Source organism: Clarias gariepinus, chromosome 12, assembly GCF_024256425.1.
Source record: "Clarias gariepinus isolate MV-2021 ecotype Netherlands chromosome 12, CGAR_prim_01v2, whole genome shotgun sequence".
NCBI lineage: Eukaryota > Metazoa > Chordata > Actinopteri > Siluriformes > Clariidae > Clarias > Clarias gariepinus.
The window spans coordinates 22638747-22655284 of record NC_071111.1 but is presented as its reverse complement, the minus strand read 5'-3'; the positions used below and the strand labels follow the sequence as shown (position 1 = coordinate 22655284).

At 41.0% G+C, this 16538-nt stretch overlaps 1 protein-coding gene across 5 annotated transcripts in view; it reads right to left on the bottom strand.

Annotated features, from left to right (window-relative positions):
* The window catches only part of dusp16 (dual specificity phosphatase 16), a 29615-nt gene extending 13326 nt beyond the window's left edge, over nucleotides 1-16289 (bottom strand). The window contains exons 1-4 of one of the 5 annotated variants that reach the window (XM_053508503.1): nucleotides 13147-13912; nucleotides 12936-13046; nucleotides 2675-2979; nucleotides 2163-2547 (exon numbers count right to left, since the gene is read on the bottom strand). In XM_053508503.1, the coding sequence (XP_053364478.1) occupies nucleotides 2163-2429 (267 nt within the window). In that variant the 5' untranslated portion in view covers nucleotides 2430-2547; nucleotides 2675-2979; nucleotides 12936-13046; nucleotides 13147-13912. Of the gene's footprint in view, nucleotides 1-2162; nucleotides 2548-2674; nucleotides 2980-3092; nucleotides 3167-10708; nucleotides 10803-12935; nucleotides 13047-13146; nucleotides 13913-15810 lie in introns of those variants that run through there. The other 4 variants (XM_053508501.1, XM_053508502.1, XM_053508505.1 and 1 more) reach the window with 4 other exon arrangements.
* Between the last annotated feature and the right edge of the window lie 249 nt (nucleotides 16290-16538).

Genomic DNA, 16538 nt, shown 5'->3' with positions numbered 1-16538 from the left:
TTTTTCGGACACATCTATGGGTAAAAAGAAAAGAGTAAAGCAAGGCTTCGGGTCAGTTTCTTGCATTTAGGATGTTTTCATTTGGATCCCTTCATGCTTCACCTTCACACAGTCTAGATTTGATTAAGAGGTTTTTGACTTTGGCACTACAGCTGGAAATCATGGGTAGACTGTTGATTTGATTCAAATTGATTTTTGGGCATCGTGACTTTCCATTCAATTCTATTTAACAGCACGGATGTTTATTGTCTGATTACTTTTTCAGGTTTTAAAGCTTTAAAAATGACTAAAAGTCTATTCTAATCTAAAACTACAGTGGTACCGTGGCGAAGACAAATGACCACCCTTATGAATTTTTCACCTTAAGAATAAAAAATTTGTCCGAAGCGTTTTCGGCACACAAAAGAACATTAGAAAAGGCTAAGTTGAAAAGTGTTTACTTGCATTTTGTGCAAGATTTAGTGCACCCAAGACAATTAGCAAGGATGGTAGGTGAAGTGAGGTTTAATGTCTATTTATTTAATGTTGCCTAACTTACATGTATTTTCTAAATGTTTTGATTGTTTTATATGCTAAAAAAATATGATTATAATGTTTGAAGTTGGTAAAATTGGTAATATTTTTGGGTAGCGTAAACGGATTATATGCATTTACATTATTTCCTATAGGAAACTGCATTTCGAAAAGCAATATGAAATTTTGCCTTAAGAACTCGCCTCCAGAACGGATTAAATTCGTCTGACAAGGTACCTTCGTACTTATTTAATAAACACTAAAATGTAATTTGTGTAATTACTGTTTAAATATCATGTTTTTTCCCCTGCCAATCTTCTGCTCCGCACTCCAGTCCAGTAGGGGGCGGCAGTGCACCAACCGCTTAAAGACCCAAAAGAAGAAGACGCAATACTCTTGTAAAATAAAAGTATTTTCAAGCAAGTGCTCTGTGGAATTGTCAGTTTTTGATTTATGTACATGGACAGTAGGTAGGTGGTGTACGAGACTGGTTGCATCCTGAGCAGGGTGCCAATCCATTACACAAACACACACACACCAATAAGCCTAATCTGCATGTCTTTGGACCGGGGGAGGAAACCCACCAGACACGGGGAGAACCCAGGAGGTGCGAGGCCACAGTGCTAACCACTACGCCACCGTGCCACCTACATTGATTTCACTACTGTGAAAAGATAAAAAAAGCATCTTGAGTTCTAACCCACGTATCAGATAACATTTGGAGTTGATTCTAATGATCTTTACTTTCTGGAATGTAACAAACTGAAGTAAATAAACTAAAAATATTAGCTGGATATTACCTTGCTAGGTATATCAGTTCCCTCGTTTAATGAAGTCACTTGAGGTTCTTGAGACAGTTCGCTTACTCGTCACATCAGACAATGATTCTTGAGACAAGTTCCACGGATCGATTACGACAGGAACTCGAATGATGTAGCTGAGTTTGAGGAACTTTACAAATTCTGGACTTGTTCTGGTCTTTTTTTTGTTTGTTTTTTTGGCATTTAAAAAATGTCTTACCCCACCAGTTAAGCTGGTTCACATCTCACCACTGAGAATGAAACCACACTTACTGATAATAATGACATAATTATTACAACTCTTAATATAGAAACTAGGTTGAGAAAGGTTGGAGCATTACTTCATGGGAAAGAACATAACCGGTTCTTGAGCATTTGTTAGAATTCGGTGACGTCATCCGTATTATAAAGACATTCATTCATACTTGTACTTTAATTCAGACTCTTAATGGAGCTGTGTTTATTTTGTTGCACCAGATTATGGCAATAGAACTTGCAGAGTTGTTCTTTGTTTTAAATGTTATTAACAGTTAAAAATCTCGGTTTTTCATTTTTTAACCTTACAGATGTTTTAGCGGTGATAAAATCAGCATTCTCAGAGAAATCAGGGCAGGAGGTGAATGGGGTGCACAAGTTCTTACACCCTCACTAGGGGCAATATGGAAACGCCAATTGATCTACACTGTATGTTTGTGGACAGTGGGAGGAAACCAGAGAACCCGGAGGAAACCAATCAAACATGGGATGAACATACAAACTCCACAAACATAGAGCGAAGGCAAGGTCCAATCCCCCATCCGTCCCCAAGACCTAACCTCTGATGCATGAGATAACACTCCACACACTCACCTTCTTCTTGGCCGAATGCTGCAGAAGCTCGGCGATCTGCACCTTGTCCTGCTGCAGCCTCCTCTTCATCAGCTTGGAGCAGTTGACGTTGACCGCCTCGAGGATGTGGGAGGTGTTATAATCCACGAAGGGCCTGCTGTCAATCAGGAGCACGCGGTCCAGTCCGCCCTCCAGCAGCGCCACCAGGCCTTCTGGCCCGATGAGTCTCACTGAGGCCAGAGCTCCTGCCCCAGCATGCTCTACCATATCCATGACCTCTCTATCCATCTGTCTGACTGTTACCTCCTCTCTTCCTGTGGTGCGATGACGTGGCCCACGAGGGCCTTCAGCAGAAGAACGACCCCATTGTGGTGGCAGCCGATGATGTCACCCTTTTAGCGTTCGGCTGGTGAGTTTGAAGAAAAAGAGGAGAAACAGAGAGAAAGAGAGAAAAAAAAGAGAAAAAGTGCATAAGCGAGGAAGAAAAAAAAAACGAGTTTTAAAATGGGAGGAGAAAAAGGAAGTATACTAACAGTGGGGGGCAAAAAACAAACAAAAAAAAAAACTGTCCTCTCTATGCACTATGTGTATGCGTGCATGTCTGAGAGAGTATGGATGTGGTAATGGGGTGTGTGCTTGCCAAGTGGTAAGATCACTTCGGCCCGCTTCCAGCAGACTCGGCTGTGTTTTGGGGGTTTGCCGGGGAAAGGAAACGGGAGGGTGGCCTTTTTTCACACCATCGCACAGTCGACACAAAAGAGGGCTTTTCTCCTGGGCCACAGTGCCATTACATCATCTCCATCTCGCTTCTCGTCTTCATGCTCAAGTGGTTATCAGGCTGCAGAGAGAGAAAAAGAGAGAGAGAAAAAACATATCACATATTAATTTGGACCGTTCTATATGAGACAGCCAGGATGCATTGTGTCAAGTCAAGCAGGAGTTTATAAAAACCTGAGAGTTTATAACGGATTGTAAAGCTGCATGCTTCATCGAGCGGTGTAGCGTTCTCCTTTTCAAACGCAGACAAATTAGATGTGTGAAACATGATTTAGAAAAACGACAACTTCCTAGTCATGATGTAGGTGGCATCGAGTCACTTCGGTATTGTGGAAACTCCCTCGCTGCTAAACGAAAAAAAAAAAAAAACTCTCTTCTTCTTGGTGCATAAAAAAAAAAAGAAAGAAAAAAAAAATTTCCCCAGCAACGAGTTCCCCCTTCCAGCAAAGCCCACACACAAGGACAATAAAACAAATTGTGCACTAAGCCCGTTCGGCGGCGTGCGCCAAGACAAACGATCAAACCAGAGGAGCGCTGGTTTGGGGAGATTCCAAACAAAATCTCGACTACTTGTTTAGTCTGTGAGTCTCTTGGTTTCTGGATCTTGGTGACCAAAAATTCAGCAATGCTAATAATCCGCAGGAGAACTTCTCATATTTCTAGTGGAAATGAAAGTGTGGCCTGTGTTACAGAAAAGACTGAAATGTGGGTTTATGTGGGAGTGTTGTGTACAGCGGGTGGGTTGATATGTAATCTTGCATGAGGTTTCGTCTAACGTCAGATAATTTAACCTGATCCTGATGAACCCTTTCTTTCTAGCACATTTTAATTAGTTTAATTGAAATGAACTACTTTAAAGTGGCTGTTCCTTAAAAGATGTGTGTGTGTGTGCGTGTGTGCTATTACATTGAAAGTTAGAATGACTCGGATTATATGCTTTTGTTATTCTTTGAATGTATAAACCAAACCCAACCTTAAAGCAACAAAATTTAAACCTTTATTTCAAGCATTTACGCCAATCAAGTTCCGATATAGTGTGACGGATAAAACAGCTTCCCACACACAGCGTGTGTATCTCATGTCTCTTAACTGTTGTAATGTCATGTAACCACTGTTTCTTTTTGTGTTTTTGGAAATATTACCATGAGACACGTTTTATCTCCCAAATTACTCTACTGTAAAAGGTGTTCGAGTCAAACTGGGACTTTTGATTGTACAGAGACACAATAATGCGAGTAAAAACTCCGTTATTTCTTGATATAATCCTCTGCAACACTTATGCAATTGTCCAGTGTCCATCAAGATTAGAAGATTAGAAAGTTTTCTCAGTATGCCGACGCCACGATCGAACTGCCTTCGTCATGTTTAAAACACTGGCCTCCCAGGAACTCTTTTAATAATAAGATTCAACTATTTGTCACATGTATCTTACATCATAATGAAATAATTTTTTCGCATATCTCAGTTAAGAAGCTGATCTGAGGTCAGACAGGATAAAGCACCCCTGGAGCAGATCATTTCATTATGTTGTCTCTTTTGTATAAAAACGTAGATAGTTCACGCTAATTAGGCTTCTTAGTTACACATTAAGCACCGTGGAGGTTCCTGGAGGAACGTTGTTTTTTTTCACTTCTGTACTAAACTGTATATTGTTAAAGTGACAATAAAGCCTACTTGATTCGACTTGAGATTAAGGGCCTTGCTTAAGCAAATCGGGGCTCAAACCTACGACCTTCCGATCGGCAGCCCAGATCAGTAACCTACAGCTTTAGCCACTTGAGCCACCACTTTGGCCCAACCAATGGCTTGGAGCGAGGTCAGGTCGAGTTCCTGTAATGTGGTATAAAGTGGTGTTGGTGAATGATTGTGTATATAGTTCCCACAGACAGATGCGTCTCTTCCGCAAGTTGACGACAAGTCACGTGTCGATTTTTAAGGTCAAGCATTCCACTCGAAAAATGTTGACGGGGAGGACTAAAGTGAACTCTGACCCACTTCAGCTGGAATCTTCACGGACGACAACCTCCTTCACACCCTCCTTCTGCACTGTTCAAATGTATTACTTTCTGCTTGAAGTCAATCGGTTTAAACGCCTTCATTCACCAGAAATGTCATCACGAGTCCCGGGTTGACTTGAGCGCCACTCATATATTTAAAAAACAACAACTATATATAGTGTGTGATGATCGCCGCCTAAACAGAATAACACCCTTTGCAAGATGCTGTTCTAACAGATCATAGCAGCTCCTTGTCTTGTATTTGCGTTTGTAAGTTTTGTTTGTGATACCGGTATCACAGCAGCACAGAAACATGCATGGAGATGGAACGTTTATCATCTGCCACCCCCGGAGAAACGTTCAGGCGCAGCGTGCACGTCTCAGAGAGGATGTTGATAAGGTCTTGACTTTCCCACAAGACGCTCAAGGTCACCATGTTTTGTAGTTCGGGTCACGAGGTATCACGTGTAACTTTGAAAAATGACGATAACGTCTACGACTCGAGGTCTGATTAAGTGACGCTCGATCGTGAGGGATTTTGTCGAATCAGCCATTTAAACACTCCTCCATTTACAGTTTCGTTTGTATTATTATTATTATTATTATGAAACACAAATATTTAAGGTGATTTTTTTCGTGGTTTTGATTGTATAAAACCAGGATGGCGACGTACAGGCCGTGGTTCTGAAATCTTTATTAGGTTAAACACTTGGCAGATGCAGCTGAGCAGAAGCTGTAATGCCATGCTTAAAAAAAGCCAGCTGCTGAGGATCTGTAGGGGATGTTATTACGATCTGGCACACGGTGAGGACATGCCTTTGAAACGTGTTTGTTGTGGTCGGGAATCACGCCGTGAGGAAATTGTAGCGTGTCAGACGTGAGTTTTCCACCGTTATGTACTAAGGAAGAGAAAAATTCCCCCTCTTAAAAGCAGAAGATTGTTGTTGCTACGTGTGTTGTTGTTTTTTCCCCCCCATTTACAATATTCTTGCACAACTTGCAAGTCTTGGACTTTTATTTTGGTAAAACCAGCGAAGTGGGGACGTCCGTCTGGATCGCTACAGTTTATGGCTAAAAGTATGTGGACACCTGACCGTAACCACCTCACGCTCATATGGTTGTTCCTCAAACTCCTGTGCCGAAACTGGAAGCGCACAATTGTCCTTGTGTGCTGTAACATTACCGTTTCCTTAATCCCTGTGGGATTAAGAGACCTAAACCTGTTCCAGCACGACAATGCCAAAGTGTACAAAGAGAGCCCCGTAAAGACATTTTGTGACGGAGGGGAGGAACTGGAAAACCCCAAACTCAACCCCCACTAAACACTAGAACTGGAGCCTCCTGGGCATCCGGACATCACCGCCTGACATTACCGATCACTTTAAAAAAATCTAATCTAAAACCTTCCCAGAAGAGTGGAGGTGATTCCAAAGTCAAACACAGAATGTGATGTCCATTAAGCCAAAATGAGGACTCGTGTTCATATACTTTTGGCCCTACGGTGCATGTCATTGATGCATCAAAGCAAGTCTTGCTTTCTATCAAGCTTTATGTTTTTCTTTTTTGCTTTGTTTTGTTTAAAGAAAAAAAATGTAAAAAATCCGCCACTCATGTTTACTTGCGCTCCTGCCCAGACTGGACCCGTGATAAGTGGAAACACGTCATTTTTTTTCACTCAAGCGGCGCCAATATTTGTCATTCATTTCTGCCTTTGTCAACAAGTAACAGGAAGGTCAGTGATTTCGAATTAGGACGGCAACTTCTTCCTTGTTTCTGTCAAGGCGTGCAGTAAAGGGACCGGCACGAAAAACAAGAACAAGAACAAGACTTCTATCAGGACTGTGTAATAATAAAGGAATCAAACACATGACCTGCTGCTGTAGTAAAATAATTAACAATGCACGGTGACGTTATCTGTACAAAGTGCATTATTTTGCTACAACGGCACTTCCGTAATTGTTTTTTCATACTTTCATGATCCTCTAATTTATTATCCTCTTATTTGATAATACCCCAAACTAATTCCTTGTATGTGAATTAAATATAATTGGTTCTGATTTTGATAACAGTTCTTGTACGTAATGTTAATATGAGCATCTGTGAACATCTGTCTTACCCGAGACCTGTGAATTAGTCTGACTTGTAATTCCATTCCATTTAAAATTCGAGCGTTAATGTTTATTGTCCGAATCGTCTCAAGACTCATTATTTCTATTAGGTTTTAATGCATTAAAACTGCTAAAATGATTCAATTATGGCTGCACGATTTAATAAAAAAAAGCCACATTGCGAATATTTTGATCCATAGCATGATTGTGATGTCTACTTTCAATATTTAACTATTAAACGTACTATCTTGTATTCAAACGTAAGGTATATATTAAGGCTAACACCAAGGAATTGGACAAGTGATCTCATTAAGAGGACGACTGCCATATATTTATTTATCAATTTGGACGTGTTAAAAACAATAAACAAATACTAATACAAAAAATGAATTATTGACAAACTCATTAATTCCCAAGTATTGGGAGAGTAAACGTGAGAGTTTATGGTATATGACTTGTAGACGTTTGCGAGTAAATAACCTCACAGGTTCGTATCGCGATTTTGATTTTTTATTTTAAGCGATTAATTGTGCAGCACTGCTTTTAATAAAATTGTCATTTGTCCTGCTGATACCTTTGAACCATCATTTTCTAATAATAATATTCTGGATAGTTTTTAAATATCTTCTGCTCCACACTCCGGTCCAGTAGGTGGCAGTAATGCACCAGCTGCTCATAACAACAATATATATTTTTTTATATTTTCTGAAAGAGATCACGCCCTCACGCCCTAAGTCGCTTGGGATAGACTCCAGGCCCCCTGCGACCCTGTTTACAGGCCAAAGTGTATACAGGGTCGTAACAGGCTCTTCGTAGCCTGTTACGGGATCACGTCCGGAGGTTGAAGATATTTTCGTGTGAAAGATTAACAGTATAATTATAACTAATTCCGAATGTCCGGAAACCCCGACAGACACAATGGCGCGACATCAGAAGTCGGAATCGCATCATTTTCATCATTTACGTCATTCGATTAAAAGCTAAGACTTGCGTGTGACACGATAAGAAAGATAAGAAGCGCTACTTTGTGCACTGTTTGTGTCGATTTTGCTTTGAAGTCGTTTTCAGAACTTCTTTCTCGAGTTCTCATTTAATATTTCTTTGTTTTTCTAAAAAAAAGTTTCGACTTTTGTCTGCGTGACCGGCCAGACCTCCACATATGACTGTACGCTTATCTGAGGCGCCTTCATCAGAGGAGTCGAGCCGTCTACTTAACCTACATGAGATCACCAGCGTTTGCTTTCACTTTGACTCACGGATGTCTCTTACTCTGAGTTTATATATAACTTTTTTTTTTTCTTCATCGCGGTAGCAGACATGATGATACAGTATAAACAGTATGTACAGCCTTCCTTTCGTGGAAAGTCTTTAAACTCGAGAGGTTTAACGACGCCGCGTTTCTCTTTTCTCTTGCAGATCGAATCAGAAAATGACGTTTATTCACGTACGTGCTGTATACACTGAGATCAAATAAAGTGAGAGTTTAAAGTCAGAGGAAACAGGCGCATCCTGGGGCTCGCTCCATCATTGGGGAGGGGGCTGATGGGAAAATCTGCCCTGGAGACTTGTTATTTTCGTCTTATGGTGCTGAGGTTTGACCCTAATGAAACACAAAACCTTTTTTATTGGAAATGCTGCTATATTTTTAGTCCATCGAAGAGTCACCCGAGGGATCCAGTGACTGTATTCACATGGCTTTACACCTCCCCCTGGATGTGAATAATAAATATAACCTCCATTTCATTTTCTCTAGGAGGTTCGTTGAGAAAGTAAAGTTGGTATGTCACGTAGTTTACTAGATTATGCCTGCATGCGGGAATAATAATGGTTTAAAGGAAATAGAATTTAGAGAACAGAGAGAAAGGTAACTTCCCACGTAGTTTTTATTCCTGCCTCGCGCCTGTAAATGTCAACCAGTTACGCTGTAAGATCATAATTAAGTTATTTCTGTCTGATGATGAAGTGTGGATTTGAAGAGCTCGGCCAGAGCCGAACAAAATTGATTCGATTGTGAAGTTATTTTAGCAAAATTACAGACATTGGGAATAGGGAATGAGATAGGAGTAAAGGTACGACTTGAAAACAACATGAAGACCAAACCGATGGCTAAGACTAGTAAATGTGCCTACATAATAACGAGCGCCATATTGGCGTTTATTACTATGTTATTTCATTGTAACTCAAGGTCCGTTCAAGTCAAACCGGGACTTTCTGGTGAGTGAAGGCGTGAAAGCGATTGGCGTTTACAGTACGGTGATGAGACTCTTAGCGGCAGTAAAACATTTGAATGTTGCAAACGTTTTAAAGAAGGCCGTACGTCCGTGAATAACATTCGACGAGAAAACAGGCATTTTTCTGTGTGAACGGTGCACACGATCATTCAACAACACCACTTGTCCTGTATTTTACAGGACCTCGCATCAAGCCATTTCCACATGTTTTTGCCAATAAAGGAGTTCCCGGGAGGCCGGGGTTTCTGACGTCAGTCTGATCATGGAAAACTTTCTACCCTGATGGTGTCCAAGCACTAGTGAGACGCTGTTACAAGCACATTATTATAGCAGGGGATTTTAGCTTGCTCATCAGGGACAATCTGATCATTTTAATTCGTACACATTCACATTTCACACATACAAACTTAAATAATTCTTGTGATTGTGTAAAGCTGCTTTGCGACAATTGTTAAAAGCGCTATACAAGCCTCCGAGTGGCGCAGTGGTAAAGATTGCGAGTTCGATTTCAGGTAACGGTGATGCTGTAACCTCTCACAGCCGGAGGTCTAGAGAGAGCTGATTGGCCGAGCTCTCTCAGAGGGGAGGGATGAGAGGTACGTCGTGCTCCCACATTAATCCGGGAAAAATCCAAAATAAAACTGAATTTAATATAGAGAAATGAAGCTAGTTTTGAACTCCTATAACTGCATTCTGTTATTCTGCGCAATCAAAACACCCATTGTAAATGTTATGAATTATCTGCCAAAAAAAAAACACATAAAAGTCACTTCCACATCCACTTCTCTTTTCCTCTCTCTCTCTCTCTCTCTCAGAGAAGAAGAAATTGCCCTTTATTTGACTGTAAGTTAGACTTTACAATACAAAGAACTATACATTAGAACGATACTTTTTACGATAGCGACCAATCAGAGTGGAGAGCTTGACAGCGCTGTGGTGACACAAACATGACATGATGTGACCTAACCAGACTATACCGTGACACTGACGACTCTGTGAATTTAGGTTCGGGTGAGACCTCGGTAATGAATTTGACCAATAAATGCTAAAGGCGGACACGAGAGTCGAGTCTGGAACACGGTGTGTCATATCTGCGGTTATAAATACACGCCATGGCAGATGGCCCAAATGTCAGGCCCAGAAATAACAAATGACATTTATCTGCGTTCTGTTTTCTTAAAGCATCTGATCGCTCTGTTTCTAAACTTTCTAAAAAAGTTTAGAAATCTTTGGAAATAGAATCTTTGGGGGAAAAAAAACGACGACAACAACAACAACACGAATGCGCTCAATCTAAACACGCCTACAAGACAGTAAACACAACCGGTTCGTATCACGTGGTGGAGCGTCCGCACGCAGACCTACCCCGAGATTCTGACCTTCACGCGTGCTCATCCAGGCATAAGCTCTCAATCATAAAGACAAGAAACAACAAAGACACAGGCGTTTCTTACGCGTTCGGCTCTGAGATGGACAGAGAGGTACTGAAGGTGGTGGAGCAGTTTCGGCGAGCAGCCCTGCACTGCCTGTCCCCTCTGAGCCCACGTCCACTTTTACAACTTCTAATTCAGGACACGTCACTGGACACCTGGCTCCGAGCGCTTCTGCCTTTTATATACACATGTAAACAACTCTGGTGAAATTAAAGGTGTGTGTTGCTGTTTTGTTTTGTTTTTTAAGCCAGAGGGTTTAATCCTAGGTGTGCTCTTTCATTGCTTTGTTTCGTCTGTTTGTGTTTGTGCTCGTGTGTGTGGAAGTAAGAAGGAAGGCGCTGATCAAAACCTTCCTGTCATTATCTAAGCGGTCGCCTCGCTCGGATTTAACTAGCGCTCTTCCGCCACATTGCGCTGTTTACGCTCTGAGTGGAAAGTGCTTGTAAAGTCTGCTCGATGTTGGCCTGAGCTGAGCTTGAAGCTCTACGCTGAAGGGAGAGAACGAACTGTTCGATTTCCGTACAGAAAGAAGGGGTAGGATCAGGGTTGGGTTTTTTTTTTTTTGGTTTCATTGAGGTCACACACCATTTGACTGAAACATCGAGTGCTAATGATCCACTTTAAACGGTCACAATTGGCAAAAGTAAGATAAAGGCGACATGTGCTGCATATAACAATATATTATATTTAAACTTGTTTAAAATTAGGATGTGTTTCATGATCACTAGGGATGGATACGATACAATACAATATTATCGCGATACCTCGGCGCTGACTTGATTTGTATTGCGATCCTGAAAATATCATGATCCTATAACTATCCCAGGTCATGTTTCTTTTTTCATATTTTGCTACATTACTAAATTACATTGTAATACCTTCCAACATAGGGATAGTTTAGAGCACTCCACCTGTAGGATTGTAAAGGAACTGCAACATCAAAGTGTTTTTTGTTGTTGTTGTTTTTTTTTTAATTGATTTTGGAGTCAGTGGTGCGATACATGAATTGCAACACAAAAGTATCTCGATATCTGACTGAACAGATTTTTCCCCCATCTCTATTATTTATGTTCATGTCAGCGTTGTGAGCAACCACTGACGATCTGAAGTCACTTGCTAAAGTCCAGGGTGAAAGGTGAACGTCCCGAGCTAGACCTTTAGACACGGTGACGTTGACAGATAGCGGTGTCTATCAGACTGAAATCATCCCGATTAGAGATTGACTTAAGGTTTAAACTTATCTGATAAGATGTGCGTTTACATGGTCGGATCATTTTTTTAAGCCCGCTGTGAGATGTTTAATCTGACGCAAACAGATTATTATAACAGAAGACACCTCCGACTTCGAGGTTACATTAGGCTTCGCATCTTTTCCAATAAATCCCGCCTTCAGCGTCATGATTGGTTACAGGAATTCAGTCTCGTCTACGATTGGAATGTAAACCGGTGAGTGACAAAACACAAATTCTTGAGCGTTGTTCTCATGGTGTGTTTAACGATCAAGCATGGAAGACAAATTTCCTTACTGGTAACTTGTCACGTCGCCTAAAGTTACCCCCACGTAGGGCAAAGACGTGCAGAAAGAACACATTTATTCCAACTAGAGAGAAACGATGTAGCTAATGGTAACATGGCTCATAGAAGCAGTTGATGAACTCTTACTGATGTTAGATTGATTTTATGATCACTGCATGGTTAAATACTTGAATCGGATTGATCAGAAAGGCTGGATTAAGAGTAAAATAGTTCCAGCTGTAACATACGCAATGTGTTCTGTTGGCTGACATTAAAAGTTAAACGTTTTCTGCCAAAGCAAGAGTTGCACTTTTTGACTTCTTCCTTCCCCTTCTAAGATTATAATGAGATTAGGATTAGAATTAGATTATAATGAGATTATAATATAATAATAGGATAAGTAATCTCAGTATGAATTTCATCAAATAATTTTGCAAAAAAGCTTTTGTTTTTGCAGCTGACTAATTATACTATAATTAAATTAAAACCATTAATCAACCCATTCCATATAAGGGATGATTAATAGTTACCAGAACTTTTTATGACAAAAAAAAAAACAGAGCTAAGACGTGGAGTGTTTCAAAATGATGACTCGGTTAACAACATGTCTCGTTGTAATGTGTAGGTTATCATTTCCCTTTTAGTTTTTTATATATCCCTGGCACTGATGAAGATGATGACTACCGCTCTGATATCACTTGATGAGACACTGAGCTGGAGGCTGCGTACGAACCCGAAGGCTCAACATCTGTTTCTCAGACGCCGGGCGAAGGGATGATGTCACGCTCATGGTTGTACTGCTGACTTTTACACCTCCTCCTCCTTTATCTCCTTAGTGCATTGACTGGACAAAGTGAACGTGAGACAAGGGAATGACATCAACATTCTTGCATCAACAGATCATGAGATATCTGCATGACTATCCTATAGGAGGTTCAGCTCACCACGAATGTGATATCGAGTGGATGATGAGAGTAAACCTGGCAGGGTGAGGGACGGCATGCTTGTTTCTGAGAAATCCCATCAGCTCTGGCCAATCATGACGATCTGTGAGCTCAAATATGTGGAAAAGGGCAGATAGCGCTTTTTCAGTGAGCAGCAATAAAAAAAAAGACTTGAAGTTACCTTTCACCCTCCCTGAGTGTCTTCTGATAGGAAAGATATGAGGGTAATAAATTCGAAATAATAACACAGGCTTTTAGTTTCATTATGTCTATGCCTATATTTACAATATGCACTATATTGCCAAAAGTATTCGCTCGTCTGCCTTCACATGCAAACGAACTTGAGTAACATTCAATTCTTAATCTATAGGTTTTAACATGATGTTCACCCAGCACTAACAGCTTTAACTCTTCTGGAAAGGCTTTCCATAAGTTATAGGAGTGTGTTTATGGGAATTTATGACCTTACACGTCACTTTGTGCACCGGTGCTCAGTCATGTTGGAACAGGAAATAGCCGTCCCCAAACTGTTCCCAACATCCATAAAGACAAGGATGAGTGTGTTGGGTGTGGAAGTGTGACTGGCCTGCACCTCAACCCAATAGAAGAACTTTGAAGTGAATTAGAGCGGAGACCAGAGGCTAGAGCCAGGCGTTCTCATCCAACATCAGTGTCTGACCTCATAAATGCACTTCTGGAAGAATGGCCAACAATTCCCATAAACACTCTCCTAAACCTTGTGGGGCCAAATCCTATGGATTAGGAATTGGATGTTACTCATATGCATGGGATCCTACTACTATAACTAGTGTTATAACTAACACTTATACCAACATTGCTAATAACATCAGTCACTTTTACTACCAGTAAAAGTAGTAAAAAGTATATGTTACTATTAGTAAAAAGTATATGTTGTGCGGCATTACAAGAATTCACAATTGGACAGCCCAAGGATTGCACTTAAACTGTACTTAAGTCTTATTTCTCAAGTACATCTATTCTAATCATTAGCCTATATATAGCTCTTGTGCATTAAACTGGTCAAGCAGCGTTCCAAGAGTGCCTATATTACCTATAACCGCACTGGGGAGTTTAAACGCGTGTGTTCACTATGTCACATTCCACTTCATAGCTTAATAGATTAACCTCAGTAGAATTCTTCATATTATCAGCAAACACAGCCAAGGACAATAATGATCTTTCCAAAACACTTAGCACTGCTTGGCTTTAATGCGTACTGTTGTGTTTCTTTCTTACTTATCACCGATTTCCTCTGCACGCAGCCAAGTTTAACTAGATTGAGTGATTAAAATGCTGTTTCGCTTCCATGTGTTGGTTAATTCATGCATATGTAATAAATAAATGTTGACCTTGTGTCCAAGGTTTATGTATTTCCTAGTACATTTGTTTAAGCCTAACATTTGAATCGAAATCTACTGTATATCTCTAGTCAGGTTTCTGTAAATCATTGTTAAACTTGCCATCGATCAACAAATATTACGCCAAGTATCGTGTACTGTAGGTTCCCTCCGGCTCTGGCTCCTTGAGACATGGATAAGCCATGGGTTGTCGGGTAGAGTCTCTGTGGATCGGACTTGGTTTGGTCCGATGCATCCCATGGGTGGGATTCCTAAAGTTTGGAGGCCTGGTTGGCAGTCTCTTGGTCTGCTTGGCCCCATGTACAGTGGGCTGTGATGCACTGGGTGTCTCTGTGATTTTCTGTGGGATCAGACCAGACGAACTGCACTTTGGTTTCCTGTGGGTGTTGAGTGCACGTGATCTTGTCACCAGTTTACTAGTATATGAATGATAATCAATGGTAATGTTATGACTGATCAGTGTATATATTATACCTGAACTGAACTGATGTGGAGTGAAGCATTATTACAGGATCCAACCAAACACATATACGCATTTACAGTACATTCGGATATTCTGTCTAGCTTAGAACATGTCAAGTATTTGACAATGACAGTACAAACGTACAGTTTTGTGTGTTTCAACTGTGTAAATGACAAATAAAGGACACAGACGTCGATAAACAATGCTAACCCTCAGGACTGATAAATAAATGAGCTTCCTTTGGCATAAATAACCAGAAGCTTCACTTCCTCACATACCGGATACTAGGAAGAAGTGTTTATATCTCACCAGCCATAGGTTTTATAACTTAAAAAAAAAACATCACCACCAACCAAAAAATAAATAAACAAACAATAACTACATAATAAAATAATAATAATAAGTGGCTTTGAGTTAATAACATGAGCACATTTGCTCTAGTACACAACATGATGTTAAGAATGAGAAAATAAACAATATTGTTAGTAAGTAAGCTGAAGTGTATGAAAGATAAAAGAAAAGCTTGAGTAAAGAGATACATTGTATTAGTATTTAGATACATTGTATTAGTATTTAGATACATGTCTCATTTCTGACTCAGGTCGATACAACCTGACATTTAAACCTCGTTTATTTTAACTCATCTGCTTGGCATAAGCAGTGGAACACGGTGTAACTTTGGCCTCCATACACACACTCACACACACTCAGACACACGTTCTCGCGCGCATACACACGCGCACGCACGCACGCGCGCGCGCGATACAGGCCCTCTGGCGATACAAGCCCGAGTTGGTCAGGACCGAAATGTCTCCAACTTACCGTGGAAGAGACCGTGAAGTGAAAAGAGAGCACATTTCAGAGACACCACCTCCTCTCTGTCCTCTCCCTCCTAACCTCCGGTCTCACTTATCGTCTCCGACGCCGAAAAAAATCCCGGCGATCCGAAATAAAACACACACAAGCCCGGTTAAAAAGAAGTTGAATAAAGTTTCCCTGGTCACTGAACTCCGCTGTCTCAGGGATGAGGTCATGGTGATAAAAATAAAGCGATGGCGTCATCTGAAACCAGTCCCACTCCGAGCCTTAAAGAGGCCACACCGAGTCTGCACTTCCTCATGGCGCGCGCCTCGCGCCTCGCGCCGGCTCTCACCTGAAACACCGAGGACTCAACCGCCGAGAGCAACTCGAGCGCGACTCGGGACAGAGGGACACCGGGCAGGGACACCGGGGGAAACAGGCCAGGGAGACCCGCCGTCCCGTGATTCAGCTCCACGTCCAGGCCCTGCCGCGGGTTTGAACGAGAGGGGGCGGGGCTTAGTGACACACACACACTAACACTAATGATTATTATACACTCACACACTCATCACTTCTGTGACTTCAGTCAGCAGCACCGATACTACTTCAGATACTCCAATACTACTACTACTAATAATAATACTAACATTACTCCTATTACTAACACTAATACAAACAACAACAACAAGGAAGTCACTACTACTATTAGTACTATTAGTACTGCTATTACTACTTCTATATCAGTTAAT